General features: G+C 34.2%; 1 protein-coding gene across 1 annotated transcript in view; it reads right to left on the bottom strand.

Moving 5' to 3' along the window:
* Positions 1 to 19794, bottom strand: part of LOC149771761 (dnaJ homolog subfamily C member 17-like) — a 60479-nt gene extending 40685 nt beyond the window's left edge. Inside the window, exons 1-3 of the mRNA XM_089948153.1 lie at positions 19634 to 19794; positions 7714 to 7783; positions 383 to 441 (exon numbers count right to left, since the gene is read on the bottom strand). Of these exons, the coding sequence (XP_089804279.1) occupies positions 383 to 441; positions 7714 to 7783; positions 19634 to 19711 (207 nt within the window). The 5' untranslated portion in view covers positions 19712 to 19794. The remainder of the gene's footprint in view (positions 1 to 382; positions 442 to 7713; positions 7784 to 19633) is intronic.
* Positions 19795 to 24199: the final 4405 nt, after the last annotated feature.

The following is a 24199-nucleotide window of genomic DNA, read 5'->3' as shown; positions in this document are numbered from 1 at the left end:
TTGTTGTTTTGGGGCTTAACGCCATTTGTCAGCACACGATAGGCTATACATGGCGGCCAGTATTAATGGTGGAGGAAGAACCCGGGAAAACCCCGGAAAGAACCACCGACCCACGAGAAGCTACTGGCAAGCTTTCTCACATACCCACATTGGCTGAATCCTAGACTCGAACCGCCGCAGACAGAGGTGAGATGGCAGTGATCCGTAACGGAGAGCACTTTAGACCACTCGGCCACTTGGGGCCCCGAAACAATAATTGTAATATATCTACTAGTCATGTTTAGACAAATTTATATTTCATTAAAAATAGACAAATCTATATTTCATTAAAAATAGACAAATCTATATTTCATTAAAAATCTGTGTTATGAAAGCAAATTACCCTGGCTGCAGCATCAGTCAAGACTTCTAGAGCCTTGGATAGCTTGTGAAACAGTTCCACTGAAATAAAAAATATAAATATATTGATAAAAAATGTCTAGGATTGCCCTATAATTACTTTGTTATATTCTTAATTAATAATTTCTGTATTATTACATAACATCTTAATATATAATCAAACTCCTTTCATACATACTTTAACTTTGCTGTATGTGTGTTCATACTGCGTATTTTAAAAGGAATGTAGGTGATGTAATAAAAAAAATATCAGTCAGATAGTAGAATGTGAAAGAAGCTTATAAAACTGAGATGTAGGTGATGTAGTCAAAAACTAACTAACAGACAGAAGGATGGGGAAGTAACTTGCAAAACTGGGACATCGGTGATGTAATCAAAAACCTACCCAACAGACAGGAGAATGGGGTAAATGCTTACAAAATTTAAAGCTTTATGTGTAACAAAGAACTTTAATACTCCAACAAAATTTGGACCCTTTCAGTTCGCACTGAATTTTAAAAAATGAATGAATTGATTTCAGGTTTCAATTTCTCATTAATAGCACACACCCATCATAATCTGCTGTTTTTTATCAGGTGAACATTTTTCAAAATCCATTTCAAAGATTAATTGGCCTGTTCAAGAGCCGATTCCAAATGTGCACACTGGTAGTAAAAAGAAAACGTTCCACTCCTATTAAAACAAATAAACTTAACATTTATTGGCTATCTGGCAGACATAAATTAAAGAGAAGTTAGACATTTATCTGGCAGACATAAATTAAAGAAAAGTTAGACAGCAGCAGCTGGATATCCTTTCTTCAAGTTAAGAAGAATAAAATACTTTAATAAGACTTAAAGTTTTAGGAAATACAATGATATAATATGAAAAAATACTTTAATAAGACTTAAAGTTTTAGGAAATACAGTGATATAATATGATAAAATACTTTAATAAGACTTAAAGTTTTAGGAAATACAATGATATAATATGAAAAAATACTTTAATAAGACTTAAAGTTTTAGGAAATACAATGATATAATATGAAAAAATACTTTAATAAGACTTAAAGTTTTAGGAAATACAGTGATATAATATGATAAAATACTTTAATAAGACTTAAAGTTTTAGGAAATACAATGATATAATATGAAAAAAATACTTTAATAAGACTTAAAGTTTTAGGAAATGCAATGATATAATATGAAAAAGAATGGCAACCCAGTAGCTACTACAGCCGGGTCTGTTCTAAAATAGGTGATAACTGGATTAACTCTGCTTTCATTCATGTGCCAGGCCAGGCCAGGCATTGCCTGCTACTGTCAGTAACAGCAGACGATGTGGCTGTTGATCCAAAGTAGAGACAAATACCTGGCTCCATCTGGTAAGTCCTTTCTGGCAGTGCAGGCAGCCAAGGAGATATGCTCATCCCATGGCAGTGCATGCAGCCAAGGAGATATGCTCATCCCATGGCAGTGCAGGCAGCCAAGGAGATATGCTCATCCCACGGCTGTGCAGGCAGCCAAGGAGATATGCTCATCCCACGGCTGTACAGGCAGCCAAGGAGATATGCTCATCCCATGGCAGTGCAGGCAGCCAAGGAGATATGCTCATCCCATGGCAGTGCATGCAGCCAAGGAGATATGCTCATCCCATGGCTGTGCAGGCAGCCAAGGAGATATGCTCATCCCATGGCAGTGCAGGCAGCCAAGGGGATATGCTCATCCCATGGCTGTGCAGGCAGCCAAGAAGATATGCTCATCCCATGGCAGTGCAGGCAGCCAAGGAGATATGCTAATCCCATGGCAGTGCAGGCAGCCAAGGAGATATGCTCATGCCATGGCTGTGCAGGCAGCCAAGAAGATATGCTCATCCCATGGCAGTGCAGGCAGCCAAGAAGATATGCTAATCCCATGGCTGTGAAGGCAGATGGCAAGAGCTGTATTTTTCCCATCTATATACCACAAAGACAAAGGGAAGAAACTTTCACCAATTACCTCCTCTTCCCACAGCTACAATGCTACACACAGACACAGATGTTTACCAGTTTAAGCAGAGTGATACATAAAGATGCTCACAGTTGCAGGAAGCTGTGGGAGGGCTTTAGAGTAAAGTGACTGAGTATATATTCTCAGAGAAACATAATTTACTAAAGAATTTACTTCTCCATTGAGAAATTGTCTGATATGATTATGTGAATAAATGACAGGAGGAAGGTTCAAGAGCGTTCAACCCCTATAATGTGTACCTTTTGAAGGAGATATCACTTGAGTTGAATAAACCACCTCCATAATAGGAAGCCAGCAACACTGTTGATCACATGATATGTCACATGACATATAATATCACTATACAGGTAATCATCAATATACAGGCAATAAGAAATGATTTATGTTTGTTTTACAAAGCCATGATGTTCAGGCTTGAGGGGTTATGTCATGTTACTCAGCCTTTACAAGAAGAGAGTGGCCATGAAGCATCAGGACCAAGGAATTGTTGTACATGAACTGGAGATAATTCTGGTTCATGCAACTTGCTCACATGGCATACTGAAGCTATCACTATAAAAAGTGTTTCATAAAATAGCAGCCTCAGTGTTTTCTGGCTAGGGGCTCAAAACTTGTTGGAGTTGAACAAAAGATTCTACTTAGGGAGCAGGGTGAGTGACTGGTATGCAAATATGATAGGTCCTTGTTGTGATATCCTCTTCCAGGGTATCTGATTCTGTTGGACAGCAAGAAGCTGAAGGTTAATATTTTAATAGGAGCTAGCTTTTACTCCTCAAAAATTTAGAGAAAACAGCAAGAATCTGAGATCGAGGCCTGCAAAAAGATTCTGTTGATGCCCTCACACCAGTCCCTACAGACATGCCATTTCCCTCATATACCTTAAAAATGGAGCAATTTTTTGCTCATGAGATCCTCTCTATAACTGCCTGTTGGTGCACGAATGGAAAACCTGTGACTGAGGTTGCGTAAGCAGGTTAGGAGACACATGGATTTTCCTGGGAATGTGTATCTCTAAACCAAGCAGATCGTTGATCTTAAAAAAATTCCCACCTGTCTGGCCCCTCATTTTCTGTATTATTCTCTGTATCAGAACAATTGGAGGGAACATACAACTCCAAAGCCAGTTCTCATTGATTAACATAGCTTTCATGGATAAGGATTCTGGGTCCATGAATAGAGAGAAGGTGTGCAGTCAATAGTTCAACCTTAACACAATGGGGTCTATCACTGGATGCCCCCAAAGTGCAAAATTAATCTGCTGAAGGACAAAGGGACCAGTTTGTGTGGAGTCTTACCCCTTTTTGTCAGTAAACTGCCTTGGACATGAGCTTGCCAGAAATGTGCCTGATCTGGAATGTGGTACTGAGCTGGAATGTGGCACTGATCTGGAATGTGTTACTGAGCTGGGAGCATCAGCAGAGAAAATCCCAAACCAGAATGCATAGGTCAGGTAACATGCTCCCCCCCCCCACCTTTATGGTGGTAGGTCACCAGAGCAAGTTGTTAGACATTATGAGAACTACCCATGCACAGTGCAGATCCTTCCCAAAATTAAAGTCATTTACTATAGTTTCATCTATTCAAGGTTAATGTAAAGGGTTTTCTTCTCAAGTCCCCAGTTGCCATTGACCATGGTGAAGTAGAGCAACAGGTGGGCTCCCCAACCATATCAGCCAGTGTCTGTGCAGACCATAATCTCCAGCTGGTACATTTCCTGAGGAATTCTTGCTGTAAGCCAATGTTCATCTGATACAAGAACTGTCTTATGAAGGCTGCGATCATAAATGGATCATCAAGAATACCGGGGAAAAAAGGTGCAACTAGGTCATTAGACAATCCACAAAAGGCACATAAAATGGTGGACCAGAAGGATTAAGCCAGTCATGAAATAGTGCAAGAAAATAACTTGATGTGGCATTGGAATGATTGTATGTAGTGCATTTAGTGGATTCATACCAAGTGGTTTTATTTCTAACCTGACAAATCAAACTACTGAGTAATAGTTACAGATCATTCACAGCAAGATATCCATATTCCATTCACAGCAAGATATCCATATTCCATTCACAGCAAGATATCCATATTCCATTCACAGCAAGATATCCATATTCCATTCACAGCAAGATTTCCATATTCCATTCACTGCAAGATATCCATATTCCATTCACAGCAAGATTTCCATATTCCATTCACTGCAAGATATCCATATTCCATTCACAGCAAGATATCCATATTCCATTCACAGCAAGATATCCATATTCCATTCACAGCAAGATATCCATATTCCATTCACAGCAAGATTTCCATATTCCATTCACTGCAAGATATCCATATTCCATTCACAGCAAGATTTCCATATTCCATTCACAGCAAGATATCCATATTCCATTCACAGCAAGATATCCATATTCCATTCACTGCAAGATATCCATATTCCATTCACAGCAAGATATCCATATTCCATTCACAGCAAGATATCCATATTCCATTCACAGCAAGATATCCATATTCTATTCACAGCAAGATATCCATATTCCATTCACAGCAAGATATCCATATTCTATTCACAGCAAGATATCCATATTCTATTCACAGCAAGATATCCATATTCCAAGATATGCACATATACTGTAACCTTGGGTCTTGCCCTTGTTTATAGGATGTATATTCTACATGCTGGCACAATGATTCCGAGATCTTGTCATCTATTTTACACACAGTTTACTACAGCCATAGAGGTAAGCAAGGTTTACTTTATATTACTAAATTATTCTGAGATATGGAGTATAGTCAGTTTACTATTTAATATATATATATATATATATATATATATATATATATATTAAAGCAGAGAGTTAAATGTAATATGTATTTAATGGGCAGCATAGCTGGCAACAGAGCGATGTAGTCAATAGCAGAGCAGCACAGCTGGCAACAGACCAATGCAGTCAATAGCAGAGCAGCATAGCTGGCAACAGAGCAATATGGTTGGCAACACAGCAGCATGATATGTGGCTATTTCAATGTTTGGTGGTGCGACATTGAGAAATCAGTTGTTGCACTGGTTAATCATTACCACAGAATGTGTACCTTGATGTTCATAAGATATTGGCATTCCATACAGAAGTTGCTGAAATTCCAAAGAAGAAGGTGATGCAGACCTTGGATAAACTCATTTAAAGAATGTATATTATTAACTGTGAATTTGAATTTTGAACAATACATCTGATGATATGAACCACACACATTTTTATTACAAGTATTTTCACCATCTGGTAAATTCAAAACTACATGAGATGTACATGACAATGACAGTATCATTTAGCATATCTTAATATCTATCCAGTGAACGTATGTATAGGAGTGTCTAGCTCCAGCTTTGTCTTGTAGATAGCACGTTTATGCAAGCCAATCCTGTTTTGTTGCACTGCTGAAAGATCACTAACCTTTTTGTGTAAAGCAATGAGCATTGTGCCTTTATTTTAAACTATAACATAGTAATCTTGTTTCCACTTTTATTTCATTGTTTTTTTCCCCATTGTTTGTTGCATTAGTATTTATGTGGGGGTTTATAAAGATTTTCATACTTCATTATTATAAACATTTCGCTCATGTACAAGGTGTCTGGTGATTTTACTTAATCCAAATCCATTTGGTTTCATTCTTGTTATAAATTTAGCAAGGGCAAGGAACATGCTAAATTGCCAAAATACTCAAACAGAAATCCACTCCCTTCTGGAAATCAACTCTGCAAGCTCAATAATCCAAGAGATGTGCATATAAGGAGATGCAAGAGCTTTAGAATGGTGAAGAATTCCATCTGATGGATGGAAAGCTGGGAAGCAATGATGTCTGGAATAGAACTCTGGAGAATTTTGTTTGCAAATTCTCTTTACTGCCTGCTTGGTGAGCAAAGAAGAGATCTCCTTATGTAAAACTTCTGCCATCTTTGTATCAGCCACACAAATGAGGAGGAAGCTGACAACAAATCCAAACCCCATCTGAAATGGATTGCCTATCACTGCAGAAAAATTTTAAATATGGGGAAAATCTGGGAATCTGATGCCCACAGTCATGTTGTCAGTTAAGGGTTTCAAATCACTGGTGATTGTTGAGAGACTTGAGGAAACAAATTTATCTTCCTACCATCTTTATTATACTGCCTCCAAACTAAGGGGCTGGCTTTGACTTGAAGTTAGACTGTACTGAAACTACTGTTGTTTAGCTGGGTTTAGCCATGTCACATTTGGCACAATCATCTCTCCATTATAGCTGAGACTGATGTGACTGAAACAAACCCAGATGAAATGGTGAGGAAAGCTTGAGAGGCAGCTTTTGTACTGCCATCATCTGCACATCTTCAATAAAGCCACAGAACAGCAATGACTTTTCAAAGATTGTGAGTGTAAAGCAATGAAAGATGAGATTCAAGCAAAGATGAGTAAATAAAGTCATCTTGTCTCACCAAATCTAAATTGCAAGACATCCGAGCACTGGCAATATGTGGTCCTGCCAATCACCTTTGCATCGTGGTGAGTAGACTACAACACATGCCAACTGTCGGAATTTCAGTAAGAAGAAAATGGTGATTGATCAAGCACAGACAAATTCTCCACTAATCTGGAAGTCTCATAATAAAACATGACCCATCTTAAAGAACTAAGGGTTGATGCAGAGCTAGGCAGCTTGAGGGAGACATGATTTCATAAATATCAGCGGCTATTTTGAAATTAAACTTTGCATGTTCCATTATGTCACCAGAGTTTATCAACTGATTATATCACACCAAAAGCATAAACTGGTAAACACTCAATATATGGGTAATATATCTTGAAATGTATACAGGTGTAAATTGGAGAGAGTTTCTTCCCTTTGTTTTTATCTTATATAGCCAGGATAGACGAAATTTCATCAATCCTGTGCAGTGGGGTAGGGTGATGTTCCACAGTTTACTTTCTTAATATTAATGTGAACAGGGAATATACTGGAGAGAGAAATTAATATTCCATGCAAAAAAAAAACAACAAACTTCTTTTACATATGTGTACCCATATGAAAAGGATTTTCATGACATCACAATACAGTACAAAAATTACAAAAGCAGTGGTTGCTGACCTATTACATATAATAATTGACACACATACAGGCCAATACAATATTGTAATAACTGACACACATACAGGCCAATACAATATTATAATAATTGACACATACAGGCCAATATATGATATTGGTCAGCAGTCCACTGGAACTATGAATATGAATGACAGGATGACAGCTGGAGGGCAGACAGATTGAAATTTGTTATTTCCTCATTTAAACCTACCTGCTTCTGGGTTGTCTGGATTTTTGTCAGGATGGCATTTCAAGGCTTGTTTTCTGTAGGCTTTTATGATCTGAAGATAACAAAAAAACTTGTAGTAGGAACAAAAGTGAAATGCTTTCTTAAGCTATGTCCACATTTCATTTCATGAAATGCTTTGCTAAGTTGTACCCACATTTCATGAAATCTTTTCTGAAATTGTACCCACATTTCATGAAATGTTTGCTAAGTTGTACCCACATTTCATGAAATGTTTTGTCAAGTTGTACCCACATTTCATGAAATGCTTTGTCAAATTGTACCCACATTTCATGAAATGCTTTGTTAAATTGTACCCACATTTCATGAAATGTTTTGTCAAGCTGTACCCACATTTCAAAAAACATTCTGCCAAGTTGTACCCACATTTCATGAAATGTTTTGTCAAGTTATACCCTCATGTCATGAAATGTTTTGTCATTTTGTACCAACATTTCATGAAATGTTTTGTCAAGTTGTACCCACATTTCACAAAACGTTTTGTCAAGTTGTACCCAGATTTCATGAAATGTTTTGTCAAGTTGTACCCACATTTCATGAAATGTTTTGTCATTTTGTACCAACATTTCATGAAATGTTTTGTCAAGTTGTACCCACATTTCATGAAATGTTTTAAACTGCACCCGCATTTCATGAAATGCTTTTTGAAGTTGTACCCAAATTTCATGAAATGTTTTGTCAAGTTGTACCCACATTTCAAGAAATGTTTATTAAGTCTTGCCAATGTTTCACTTCTTAAAATATAAAGTATACATTTTATATTTTATTTAGGTACCATGCAGTTAAAATATTTCAGATTTTTCTGGCCCTGATATTTGACTGAAAGATACAATTTCATGACACCTAAGTGTCATTTACCTGTTTTATGAAAATTTCTCCAATCAGTAGCTACATATTTCTGATGATCAAACTATACCATATTAATGTATACGTATAAAAATGACAAAATTACCAATCAGTCTGTGACTGATTTTCTGAAAATTAACTGTAAATAAATGATGAGTAAAGCATTTTAACAGCCTTATCATCTAGAAAAAACCCAAATAACTTTACATGCAGCATGATGCCCCAGTGCTAGACATCACTATAAACTGCCACACTGCAGGCAGATCATAGTGATGTGACTAAAAAATTGTTGAAGCTATGTTAAAAATCCAAATCACACACACACACACACACACACACACAAAACTTCATGAAAGAAAAATCTCATTCACTCTGGTCATTACATATTGTACATCAACAGACAGATGACAAAAAACAGTATCTGTTGTGGTACAGTGAATGCTGGAGGAGAAGATCTCTCATTACGACAGTATCAATACTGAGTGCATTCTATGCACAAATAATATGAACCTCCGAATGGAATATTTGCCTCCATGACGATAATCCATTAAAAACTGAATGGTGATATATCTTTGAAATATCAAATATTGAAACTATCTGAAAAACAAATGAAAAGCAGCCTTCACAGCAGTTTCTTGAACAAATGTGTTGAGGAGGGGATCGTTCCATCAGGTTTACGACTGAAACTGAAGATATACATAGGAAGCGGAAATGAAGATTTCCAAGATTCTATCAACAGTCTGTTACATAAAGTCTTGCTAAACAGATGTGAGAGATTAGCAGAAGAACAACAAAAAATATCACAAAACGTCGGAAAACAGATGGAAAATGTTAGAGATGAACTGAGGAAGAAACTAGATGGGCAAAAGCCTTTTCAGTTTCGACCAAGAAGTATATCAAAAAACAGAATCAACGAAAAATGATATACTTCTGATGCAAAATGAAAAACTGAACAATTTACGAAAGAGTAAAGAAGAGAAAAATAAACAAATAAAAAAAACTGGAGAACAGCAAATAATCCATCAACAACCAAAAAAGCAGCAGCAGAAAAGCAGCAAAACATCACAACAACAGAATAATGAAGAGCAAGAAAGGAAGTATTCAAAACCCATAGAAACTACAGCAAGGAAGAGTATAACACATATAGCACCTCCCAAAACTTCAGTAAACCAAAGAGTCAACATAAATAGGAATTTTGTAAATTCAAACAAGAATCAACAGGATGAACAACAGCGAAAATACTTGACTCCCCAGGGCATAACAAAGAAGACATATACAGAAGCCGTACAATGGGGGGAATCAGAAACAGTGACCACGAGAAAGACACTGACAAACCTGGTAAAGATTTTACAAGGGCTAATAGAGACGACATCACAAGACAAAATAATAGGAGGTTCCACAGATTCAAAAGTAGAAGAGAGTGGAAAAAAGAAACAAAACGAAGAAAACAAATTAAGAGAGGTAAAGAAACAGTCTTAAACCTCTCACATAGAATATTAACTGATAATGGCTATATACTGTTCGGCAAAGGGCTAAAATTTTGTCCCAAACCAAAATGTCACAATAAAATTAAATTAGCTGAAGAAATTTTTAATTTTTCTAGACGCTTAAAATTAAAAGAATTTTTTTATGATAAAGCATACAACAATTCAGAGAGTAAATTGATTTCTTTTCATTCTAAAAAAAATGCGTTATTTTAACACAACTAAATCATCTTTAGATTTTTATATTGACGCGATCACAAAAGAGATATTAACTGATGATCATAAAAAGCAATATCATAGTAATATTTCTAAGGACGAAATTAAGTCTTTATATAATCTAATGAATAATGACAGTATAGTTATTAAAAAGGCTGATAAATCAAACACTATTATTATTATGAATCAAGATGATTATGTTAAAGAAGTTGAATGTCAATTAAATGATGAAAAATACTACAAACATATTAACAAAAACCTGTCAATAGAATTAAATAAAAAATTTCAACATGCATTAATGAGATTACTAAAAATAATAATTCCGTATATGAGGAATTTGATACTTTCCCTCTTAACATACGTACACCTCAATTCTACATATTACCCAAAACTCATAAAAATCCTGACCATAATTTACCTTTAAATTATCCAGGACGACCCATTATATCAGTTTGTAATTCATATACTGAAAACATATCCAAATTTATTGATAGTGTTTTACAACCTTTAATGAAATCACTTCCATCATACATTAAAGATACCACTGATTTCATTAAAAAGTTGAAGTCTATTCCACAGCTGTCTGATAACTCAATCCTTGTATCATTAGATGCAACATCACTATATACCAACATTCCGCATGCAGATGGTATTGAAGCGTTTAAATATTTTATTGATAACAATCCTAATAACAGCACACTATCTAGTGAAGATATCTGTAAAATAATAAAACTTATCTTGGAAAACAATTATTTTCAATTTAATAATATGAATTACATACAAATAATGGGTACAGCAATGGGTAGTCCTATGGCTCCTTCATACGCTTCCCTTTTCATGGTAAATTAGAAAAAGATTTTCTTCAAAACGAAAAGTTTAATCCATCTGTTTGGTTCAGATTAGTAGATGACATATTTATGATCTGGAACCACTGAAATTAAGAACTGAAAAAATGTATTGATCGCCTAAATCATTTTCATCCGACGATTAAATTTACTCGTACTGCATCAAGTACGCAGGTTTCATTTTTAGATGTAAATGTAATAAAAAATATTGATAACACTATCTCTACAAATATTCATATCAAGGAAACTAATATCCACCAATATGTAGAATATTCTTCATGTCATCCCATGTCATGTAAAAACGGTATACCATATAGCTAGGCCAAAAGATACTAACACATTATTTCAGATGATTGTCAATTACAAAATTCTTTGAATAAATTACAAACTTATTTCCAAAATAGAAATTATTCTATATATATAATTGATTCTGCACTGAACAAAGCCCGTAATCTTATTCAACATGAGGCTTTAAACACAGCAGAATGTAAAATAGAGAGAGATGTAATTCCTTTCACAATACAATATAATCCTTCATTACCTAATAAAGGTCGCATAATTAATAAATATTATAGTCTCCTAAATTTATCCAATAAAACCAGCGTCAAATCACTTTTCAAAATTAAACCAATTCTTGCTTATAGAAGACCCAAGAATTTGCAAGATTTTTTAATTAGAACTAAACAGACAGAAAATAAAAAAATACACATTTTGTCATCTAAATGTAACAGATACCAGTGCTCTCAATGTGCAAACATAAGAGAAAGTACTTCTTTCAGTAGTGCCAATACAAAAGAGGTATTTCCTCTATGTGATAACACTTACTGCATATCAACAGATGTGATTTATTTAATAACCTGTAAAAAATGTAGCATGCAATATGTTGGACAAACACTACAACAAGTTTCTAAGAGAATGAATAATCATTGCTTTCATAAAAAAAATTATAGAGATCCTCAGTTTTCCTCTAATATATCAACACACTTTAACACCAATAATCACTCTCTACTTGATTTTTCTTTCACGCCAATAGATATTGTGCATGGTGACATGAATAGACTCATAAAAGAAACTTACTGGATTCATAAGTTAGAACTTAATGCCAATGCACAATATAAAATTGTATAATTTAAATTAATATATTGTATATCCTTTATAACAATATAATTATATGTATGATTGTTTGTCTCTATTTTATATTATTATTTTATTAAAAACTGAATGGAATATTTGTCTCCATGATGATAGTCTTTAAAAACTGAATGGAATATTTGTCTCCATGATGATAATCATTTAAAAACTGAATGGAATATTTGTCTCCATGATGATAATCATTTAAAAACTGAATGGCTGATCACAATAGGGATATATTTGTTCTGTTTTGAAGACAACACAGTAATGACTGCCGAGTTTAGTGAAGATATGAAATTGGTAATAAGATCTTTTTAAAGCATTTGTGCAGTGTGAAACAATGGTTGTTGTAGCCAAGATGAGTGATGTATCTAATCAAATGGGGCAGCTTAAAATGTCAAGTCAAACAATGGGTGTTGTAGCCAGGATGAGCGATGCATCTAATCAAATGGGGCAGCCTAAAATGTCAAGTCGAACAATGGGTGTTGTAGCCAGGATGAGTGATGCATCTAATCAAATGGGGCAGCCTAAAATGTCAAGTCAAACAATGGGTGTTGTAGCCAGGATGAGTGATGCATCTAATCAAATGGGGCAGCCTAAAATGTCAAGTCAAACACTAGGTGTTGTAGCCAGGATGAGTGATGTATCTAATGAAACGAGGCAGCCTTATAATGTCAAGTCAAACAATGGGTGTTGTAGCCAGGATGAGTGATGCATCTAATCAAATGGGGCAGCCTAAAATGTCAAGTCAAACAATGGTTGTTGTAGCCAAGATGAGTGATGTATCTAATAAAATGTGGCAACTTAAAATGTCAAGTCAAACAATGGTTGTTGTAGCCATGATGAGTGATGCATCTAATCAAATGGGCAGCCTAAAATGGCTCAAAAGGCTGAATTAAAATCACTGAGAACTAACAGGTCTGAAAGCAATTTGTTAATCTTGTCGGGGTGGCACAATTTACCCAAATACTGTCCAAATACTACCCAAAATTTCTTAAATACTATCTAGAAACAAGCATGTAATAAATTTACTACAAAATAATTTTTTTAATTCATTGTAAAGTTATGATCTGGGTCAAAATTAAATATGTTAAATTACTAAAGCAATTAGAAATTCTTTGTATGAAATGTAACAAACGTCTCCAATTACTATTTGCTTGGAAATTATTGACTGAGTCCGGGATGCCATATATGTCCCTAATTTGCATACTTAATTGCAGATATCTATATTCTAGATATGTGGGCACACATTCGACATTTAGATATAATTAGCTATTGGCCACAAGTGTGTCTTCCAACGCATGGCTCTTTGTTCGAAACATTCGAAGACTTTTATGTGCTCATGTTCCCACCCTCTGATATTTATATGTTACTTGTTAATTTGCTACTTTCTTGGATGAGTCATTCTCTGAGGTTCCTGCATATACAGGCCCCTTATTAATATGTTACGTTTTGTACTATCACCCACTGACATATTTGTCTGTGGATAATTACATAAGATAGTCCCTTTTTCCAGTGATTGTGGCCAACGATTTTTGCTATGCATATCTCATGTTTTGTCTGCTATATAGTTTCTGTGTCTGGCCTGACCTTTGTGCGGTCCAATTTTTTTCTTTTAGTTATTTGATGTTTATTTCTCTTAAAACAAATATAGACGCAGATGATCCACACACACACACGTACATATATATACCCACCATGTTGACCAATTCTGCACATAAGGTAATTCTGCGCAACGATAGAACATTCCTGTAAACATTGGATCATGTGTTGGTTCTGGTCAAAAATCCAATTTGTATCAAGAAAGATCAATCATCCTTTAATAAAGGAAAGTGTGTTACGTGTTTAGGCTTGTATAAACAAACACAAGAAAGAGTGAAAACAACAAGCTTTGAAAAATTTAACAAATAATTTGTTTCCCAGGAAAAATACTGTGAAAATGAGGAACAAAATAAGAACTTACAGTTTTAAGAATCAAATCCAAAAATAATCCAAGAATAATTCAAAACTTAAAATTTAGAAGTTCTAATAATGAAATGTTCTAATGAATTCAAGTTCGAGTCCCGACAAAATCCAAATAATATGAAGAAAAATTAACATATAACTAAAAAACTGGCTACAACAGAAGAAAACAACTTGACATCAAGCGTTTTAAGCCCAGATCAAATAAATTCTTTATAGATATTGGTATGAAACCTGAATACTGCGCAAAACAGATGCCTGGATGAGGGTAAAATGATTATATTTACATCATATACTCTCAACGTGACCCTGACAAAAACCAATCATTTTACTCTAAGAATAAAAAAAAGCTGTTTACTTCACTAAAAACTATATACAAATGGTCATGGTCATGTATCCAATACAACCTCGGTCTCACCCTTATTATTCCAACAATAAAAATAAATCAAAAAAAGAACTTGTTCATGTGGCTGTTACTAATTTTGAATTAAAGTCAGGAATTAGGTCAGCTTTAAGTGTTTACAAATGAACAGTCAAGGTCAAACTATTTTCTGGAAACAATTTCCAAATCACGTAAACAAGATTATATTATAATAGCATGTAATAGAATTAAAAAAATGTAATGCTGACAAAAACACAATAAAATTAAAATAAATATTAATCAAATCAGATATAAATTAAATCAAATATACATAACAAGTGATATTCATAAAGTGTACAAAAATATCCCACATTTCTACCCTAAATGCATATGAAAATGTGATTTCTAAATGTCAACATGAAGACCTACTCCATGACGTTTTTGAACTTTTAACCCAGAAAATCCTATTTATGATATATCTTTTAGAATCATACAAATAAATACATTATATAAATGATGGAAATATATACCTTAAAATGAAATTGCATTTTAATCCAAGTTTCCAAATTTGCAAGAAGTTGTCCCACACATACAAAATTGTCTGCTATCCAAAATGTCAACCTGCTGCTAGAATGGGATTCTCAGGAAATTGCCCGGCGTAAAGTCTGTTTCTAAATTCTTTGGTATTTTTTCACCATAAATGGGACTTTGTAAACTTATTATATCCTATTCATTGTTGTTTCTCTTCAACATAATAACTTATTTATATTTTTAAAATGTTGAACTTTACTAATTTTTTTACAAGATCTTCAGTTTGCTTAATATCTCTTGATATTTATTGGCAAAGTTACATTGAATGTTGTAAAACCAACTATAAACCTGAAATAATTATTCAACTGACATGCTGACAGAAATAGTCCAAAGTAATGTATTTCATTTCCATAGCCCGATGGATAAATATTACATCTTTTCAAAGCTATGCACAGAATAGGCCAATATATTGCGAGTCATGAAAACATAGAAATGTTATCCAGTCTATCAAAATGAATATTATTTTGAACAGAATATTCTGGTGACAATTGCCTCTTTTCAAATGGTAAGCGCTGCAGCATTTTATTCTTGTCAATTGGTTGAATTCGGTATGCAATTTGCTTCAATATTGGTGATGGAAACCATGATAAGTGTGCAGAAATGCCCAACAGCATTGTTTATATAATGTTAAATGATAAAATAAACAAAACCAAAACATAGAATTTGTGACCAGTTTCACTTTATTGCTTCAGCAAACTATATATATATATATATATATATATATATATATATATATATATATATATATATTGATCATTAGAGTATATATCTTTCCTAGGAGAAATAAACAACAAATTACTAAAAGAAAAAAAGTAACCACACAACAGCCAGTCCAGACACAGAAACTATATTATATAGCTGACAAAACATTATAGCATATACATAGCAAACACGGATGGTAGGAAGATCGTTGGCCACGATCACTGGAAATAGGGATCATCTAATGCAATTATCCACAGACAAATATGTCAATGGGTAATAGTATTATGACAGCAATTATCCACAGACAAATATGTCACTGGGTGATAGTATTATGACAGCAATTATCCACAGACAAATATGTCAATGGGTGATAGTATTATGACAGCAATTATCCACAAATATGTCAATGGGTGATAGTATTATGACAGCAATTATCCAAAAGACAAATATGTCAATGGGTGATAGTATTATGACAGCAATTATCCACAGACTAATATGTCAATGGCTGATAGTATTATGACAGCAGTTATCTAGACAAATATGTCAATGGGTGATAGTATTATGACAGAATTTTTGAGTAAAAGAATTAAGATTTAAATTTTCTCTAAATTGTATTAAAAGTAATTTTTCATTAAATTATATTGAAAGTAATTTCCCACTAAAATATATTGAGATTAATTTTAACTATTTCTGTACTACAACTGTATACTATTTTAATAAAGATCGCACTTTATGAGCAAATGCAAAAACCCATAAAATACATTTCTCTTGTATCCAAAAGGTCAGCAATTTAGATTTGGTGCAAAGCTGCTAAACAGGGAAATTACAAAATACGTAATGGATAATTAAGTTAGATGATTCATGTGTTTCTTGTGGGAAAGGACAAGAGTCTTGTTCTGTTTCGAAATGAGCAAACATAAGCACTGTGTATAAATAGAGAGCAGACTTACGCAGAAATAATTTGTTCATAGTCAGAACAGCTCTGTCTTTCTTTACAGGTAAGACTCATCTGTAATCGTAAACTTCTTTAAAAAATAGACACTTTTTAGTATTTGAGATTTTAATGGTAAAGTTCATATTTTTTGCAACAGATTTGTGACTTTTTTCTATTTTATATTGTATTATGTAATGGAATGTTTAATTGTATTATTGGAAAAGACAAATTTTCTACAAACTTCAGGTTTAGATTTAATTTGGAAATAAAAGTTTCTTTAAGTAATAAAGAATAATGTCTCAGTAACCTATTCCAATTTAGTATTCTACTTTAAATTTAGTAAAATATGTTTCTTTAAAATGATTGTTGCAGCATGTTGCAACTAATGAATTTTATACTCTTTGGCTATCATGAATTTAGTCGAGATTTAGTTATTAAAAGACAGAAATTATACAAATGTAAGAAGTTGGCAAACTCAAAGGAAAAGTATAATCTTATATGTATTTCATGTATTTAAATATAAAGGCTTTATAGATGTATCTCTAGAATATTGTATTAGATATATCAATTATTTAAATAAAATTCGTTCATTGAGAGTTAGAACAGCTGTGTTTCTTTACAGCGATTCCGTACCTCATTCCCAAATATTTAGCTGTATATACACCATTATGAATGACTCTTTCTTCTCTCTCTTGCTCTATCTCTCACCATGGGCAAATTCCTTCTCATAGCAAGAAATGAGAAGGTTATGATACACAAAATCTCTTTCATAACAATAGTATAAAACATAACAAGATTAAGCTATCAAGTATTGGGAGAGGAGGAAATAAGAGGCCTGTATATGCAGGAACCTCAGAGAATGACTCATCCAAGAAAGTAGCAAATTAAGAGCAACCACCGCAACAAAAACGATCATATAAATACATTTTCTTTTCAAAATTCTATTTGATTTCATATGGAAAAAACAACATATAAATATCAGAGGGTGGGAACATGAGTACATAAAAATCTTTGAATGTTTCGAACAAAGATCTATGGGGTGGAAGACACACTTGTGGCCAATAGCTAATCCTATTTAAATGTCGAAAAAGTGCCCACAAATCTAGAATATAGATATCTGCTATTAAGTATGAATTTAGGGACATTTATGTCGTCCCGGACTCTGTCAATAATTTCTGAGCAAATGGAAATTGGAGATGTTCATTATGTTTCGTACAAAGAATTTCCAATTATTTTTGTAATTTAACATATTTCATTTTGACCCAGAACATAACTTTGCAATGAATTAAAAATTTTATTTTGTAGTAAATTTAGCACATGCTTGTTTCTAGATAGTATTTGGGAGTATCTGGATAGTATTTGGGTGTATATGGTTATATTTGGGTGTATTTGGGTAAATCATGCTGCCAATCTTGTTGTGGGTGAGAATTAGTCCTACATGTAAGACCTCAACGCTGATATTTATGTTTTGGGCATCAGGGTCTTACAGCCTAACTAACAGCGCTGCGTAGCGTGTTTTATTGTCGACTGACATCGTAAAGAAAGTAAAATTTTCAGGAATATCTCACACAACAGGCAACCAATAACAATGCTTTTCTACAAAGTAAAATCATAATGTTTTAGTCAGATGTCTTTTCTCTAATAAATTTAAATTCTCATGAAAGAAATGAACCAGTTTTCAAGTTTTGATGGCCTACATTTCAGTTGGCTGGAAAGTGATAAAAGCAGGGAATGCCAAAATTGATTTAAGTTGAACTATTATTTTTTAACAAAATGAATAAAAATATATTATGTCTATTGGAATTGTAAGTAATGTTTCATTTTGTTCAGTGTCAGATTTTTATTCAACCAGGATAAAAACAGCACAGTAAGTATATTAATTACATACCAATTTGTGGAAGAGTGTCCATACGGGCTGCCAAGTGTGTGAGATATTCCTGAAACTGTGACTACTCATTCCAATGTCAATCGATATCAGAACATGCTATACATTCAGGACTTCGATGAGAATAGACGCTATGTCTGTCTATAATCTGCATACTGGAAATACAACCAGTATGTCAACACACATTAAAGAGCATCACCTACCATTGACAGACATTCTAAAGATGGAAAGACCATCAAGCTGATACGTGTATCGATAATGTATCGTATCGTAGACAGTGAATCGTGAATCGTATCAATATGCGGTTAAGTAGTCCTACCTGTAAGACCCGACGCTGATATTTATGTTGTTGGAGACCTCAACAAAATCAAAATGTGCTATGTCCTACATGTAGGACTAGCGGTTAAGTAGTCCTACCTGTAAGACCCGACGCTGATATTTATGTTGTTGGAGACCTCAACAAAATCAAAATGTGCTATGTCTTACATGTAGGACTAGCGGTTAAGTAGTCCTACCTGTAAGACCCGACGCTGATATTTATGTTGTTGGAGACCCCAACAAAATCAAAATGTGCTATGTCTTACATGTAGGACTAGCGGTTAAGTAGTCCTACCTGTAAGACCCGACGCTGATATTTATGTTGTTGGAGACCCCAACAAAATCAAAATGTGCTATGTCTTACATGTAGGACTAGCGGTTAAAGTGTATCGTTTCATCACTACCTGTAACTATGCTTAATATCTGCATGGTTTTAATCTAGACAGTCTGCAATATCCGCTGGAGTATACTCTCTCTCTCATCATGCTCATTAATAAATTCTGTTTTCTATGGGAAGAAGTGTTTTGAAAAAAGATCAATGGGTAACCACGGAAATAGGTTACTAAACAAGTCTATCGCAAAATTTTAAAATCCTCGTTCTTTACTCACCTCTTTTTCACTCGCATCTTCTGAAACTCCGAGAATATCATACAGATAAAGTTTGGTGATATCTATTTTTAACGACATTATCTTATGTTATCTTAGTTTCTTAAACCCAACTGTGAATGAAGTGTATAGTGCTGCACATCATCTCATAGAAACGATTATAATTTCAATAGGTGTTCTGTTGATATAAGCATTTTAAAACCATGATTTGGGTGCACCTTTTGTAGTTTAAACGGTTGAAGAGCTACGTCACTAATGACGCTTTCTACAGTATCTCTTTAATGAAAATAGCATTGTTAATGATAAAAAAAATACTCTATCTTTCTTGTTACTATGGTAGTTTGTCAACTAAAATGGTTAATTTCTGTAATAATTTTAGGTATGCACAATAACAAAATCAAAGTATTTTAGCTCCATTTTTTGTGTAGCCCGGAACGCTGTAATTATCGCGGTAATTCAATGTTCTATAACGTGGGTGCAAGTCAGACGGGTCATGTAGGCATTCAGCACCGACTATTTCACTAATGGGTGTCATGATTCTGCATACCATTAAGTGGCAAGTATTCACTTCATCTGGATTCTTATCCATCCATATTCCTTTGAAACGTCATTGTTTAGACGCCCGGAGGTGCATACAGCAAACTCAGTGTTAAAGTACGTAGACACTTTTGGACAAAATGAACCTAAAGATGTGATCCAGTACAATCAGGATTGAATGTCGCGTGCTGGGATGTCACAATGAAAGCTATGCATATTGATAAATAAAGTCGTACGTCCTTCGATTGTGACGATTCCACTCGACGCGCTCTTATTTTGATCCAAGTTTAATACAAGGCCACTGTTGTAAAGTCCATACTGATAAATAATCAGGATTAAATTTACCTTGGTTAAAGAAAATTAGTCTTACCAAATTTTACAAGAACAGTTTATATTTAATTTAAAAGGAGTAGTTGTTGTTGTTGTGGGGTTTAGTGCCATTTTTGAGCATATGATAGGCTATATATGGCGGCCAGTATTAATGGTGGAGGAAGAACCTGGGAAAACTCCTGAAAGAACCACTGACCCATGAGAAGCTGCTAGCAAGCTTTCTTACATACCCACATTGGCTGAATCCGAGACTCGAACCTGTGCAGACAGAGGAGAGATGGCAGTGATCTGTAACGGAGAGCGCTTTAGACCACTTGGCCACTCGAGGCCCCTTAAAAGGAGTAAATGCGCACACCTGACCTTTGTGACTTGTACTATAATCAGTACATATGAAAACTGTTTTGGTATTGCTGCTTACTTCTAATTTGTAAAGTTTCAATGACTTTCCCTCTGTCTATTCCAGTAAAAAATCTTTGTCAATTGAAGTATATAAATGTAAATGAAACATCATATGGTAGCTGACCCAGATTAGCGTACCATGGGGGAATAACTCTATATTATCATGGTAATATTTTCACATAAAATAGGTTCCAATGATCAAATCAAACATAAAATTGTAATTAAAGTGGAAATCCATGAATAACAACATTACCAATTAAAAGGTTTTTATTTAACTTTATATGAATTTTAAATGCAATATGAGCAAAGAAATATGAATATATAAGAAATTATTATTAATATCAATATAATATCATTATTATTGTTATTATTATTGAAACATTACTGATTTCAAGAATGTTTAACTGTTATTGTATTCTTATATATGTAACAGAAGTTTGATCATAAACAACATTTTGTCAATTTTGGTCTATATTAGCTACCATGGAATGATATTCCAAGCTTATCCTAGTAAGGAAATGTATGTCACCATCAGTATATGACCTGTAATCATCAAACATCAGACAATACACTGAATATGTTTTGTAATCAAAGCAGATGCAGGTATAGCAATTTTGACTGCAATTGTTTATATGATGATCAATGGAATTGTATGCACTTTACAAAAAGTGATGTCCATTCTTTTTCAATTTAAACTTATAAAATTTTTTTGGCATTTTAGAGTAAATTGTGCTGTAAGATACTTGCATCCTTACTGGGTACAGCTTTACATCTGTAAACAACCACTAGACATCACATGTCCAAAATTAATTGGAAAATCCTGTTTGCCATGATAATATAGAGCCCACAATAATACAGCGTTGGAGTATAAGGAATTTTCGAGAATGCAGAGCCAGCATAATGTATGATGGGTTTATATGATTTTGTGGGTTCTATGGTATCATGGTATTCTGAATTTCAGCATTTTTTCAGCATAACGCCACCTATCATGTACTTATATACACTATGTGACCATAAGTTATTAGTTCTTCATCATTAGTTGATTTTGGGAAAATGCCGATATTGCTGATGAGTACACTAAATTAAACATACACTTTTTCTTCTTCCCATGATGTGCTGCATTCCTCAGTAACATACTTACTCATTATGTGAACTTTGTACGTGTGGTGAGACTGATCCAAATGCATTTAGAAACAGGATAAAAACATCTCTGGTTGGGACCAAAGCAATCTCCACAACAACCCCTAATCTGAAAGTATTGATTGATTTTGGGTTGACTAGGTTGGATGATAGGAATTTAGTTCTACAGGCAGATTCTTAATGGGAGGAAGGAATACTTGTATGCATTGACTCTTTTGAAGGGGATGAGTAATCTGCATGAATATTCTCTAGTGTAAGCTCCTGTCTTGTGGTGCTGTTGGGATGTCATCTAGCTGGTGTTCATTTCAGTACAACTTTCACTTGTTGTCATCAGACTTGAACTCTTCCCATCCCAAATGTTGGAACAAAGTTGTGTCACTGCTGATAATTGCCAGTAGTAAATGGTGCCGCCCAAACTTATACTGCTTCAAGTTTAGCAATGTTTGATTTGGTAGATGGATCCCAAACAGTTGATGCATACTGCAACTGTGGACATATTAAGGACTTGTATCATGTTGATTTTACTTGTTCGGGGCATGTGGACAGGTTTCTATAAAGGAAAGCTATGGTGTTGTTAGCCTTCTTTGTAATTGAGCCAGTCTGGCTGTTCCATAATAAGACACTATCTATGGTGAGTTCCAAATATTTGGCCTAGGATGTTGTGGTCAGTTCTTGACCATGGATTAAATACATGGCTGGGATGATACGTCTCTTGTTGGTAATTCAGATTACATCACACTTGTCAGGATTGAACTTCATTAGCCAGTCCCTTTCCCATTGTTGTAAGTGGTCTATGCCTATTTGTAATAGTTCTGCATCCTGGTCCGTGTTGATTACTCTGTACAGCAAGCTCTCATTGGCATAAAGGCTAACTTGGGAGTTGACCATGGTTGGCGCTGGCTTTAAAAAATGTTGTTGCCCAAAATATCTCCAACCTCAATATTTTGTCACCAATTTTTAAAAAAATATTATCATTTTCATAATACAGTACTACCTGTTTATCTAGACATCATCGGGATCAAGGTAAGATTGTTGCCATAGTTGTTTGTTTAGATAAATGATTGGGAGCCGAAAATGAATTGAAATTTAGCTTACAAGTGAAATGTTTAAGCGGTGACCTGTTGTTAGTGACTAGGATTTACACAGAGAAAAAACAACAAAATAATGGAAATTTTGGTTAAATGAAGACAGCTGGTCTGAAATACACTTGTATATTGACAACTTAATTTGTGTATTACACTCCACAATGTGTTAAATAATTTACATGTATATGAAAAATCTATGAATTCATGTATATGATCATGTTAGAAAATTCATGTATCAGTCAAATCCTATTAGAAAACACAAATAACACATATATAAAATATGGTAGTCCTTGTTTGATCTATATCCAATTGTCAAAAACACGTTTCACTAAAAAATTCACTCTGATATTCATTCTTGCGAGATGTCCCACCTTCAGTTAACATGATGACCAGATATTTAAACTTTCACAACACAATAAATATGTTCCAGTCACTATGGAAGGTGAAACAATTGATCAGTTTCCAATGATCTTATTTAAGTTTGGTTCTGACTTCCTTTGATCAAAGGTCCTTTGTATTTGTTGAAGATTTTAGTCTGCTTGCTTTGATGAAGGTACATGTGTTATTGAAGGTGCCGCTAAAGGCCCTCTTTAAAGGACCAAACAAATGCCCTTTTGTTATTGTTAGGATAATCAAATAATTGTAGAACATTGATTGAGACACAAAAAAATTCATTTGCTTAGTGATTGGCTTAGCATGTATACAGAATGATCGGTACTTCTAAGCTAATAAGTTGTTTTTTTTTATCTTGTTTTTTTTTTAAAGTTTGGCTGCAAGGTACTTATGAGGAACTTTGTCAAAGGCTTTGATGAAATCAAGCAGGATTACATCTATTTGTTGTTTGATGTTTAGATTGGCTGCTAGATCCTGAATTATAATTTGGTTGTCACAGGATATCTTCTTTTTGAAGCAATATTGTCTTTCAGAAGAACGATTTTGCTTTCAAAGAACTTCATCAGGTGGCTATGGGTGATGTGCTCCATGACTTTGAAGCAAATTGATCTCAGGGAAACTGGCCTGTAGCTGGAGGCTTTGTTTGTGTTGCCTTTCTTGAACAAAGGAATGACAAATGCTCCTT

This window comes from Sinohyriopsis cumingii, unplaced genomic scaffold (genome assembly GCF_028554795.1).
Source record: "Sinohyriopsis cumingii isolate HCF-2022 unplaced genomic scaffold, ASM2855479v2 utg001673l, whole genome shotgun sequence".
Classification (NCBI taxonomy): Eukaryota; Metazoa; Mollusca; class Bivalvia; order Unionida; family Unionidae; genus Sinohyriopsis; species Sinohyriopsis cumingii.
This window is presented reverse-complemented; position numbering and strand designations above follow the sequence as displayed.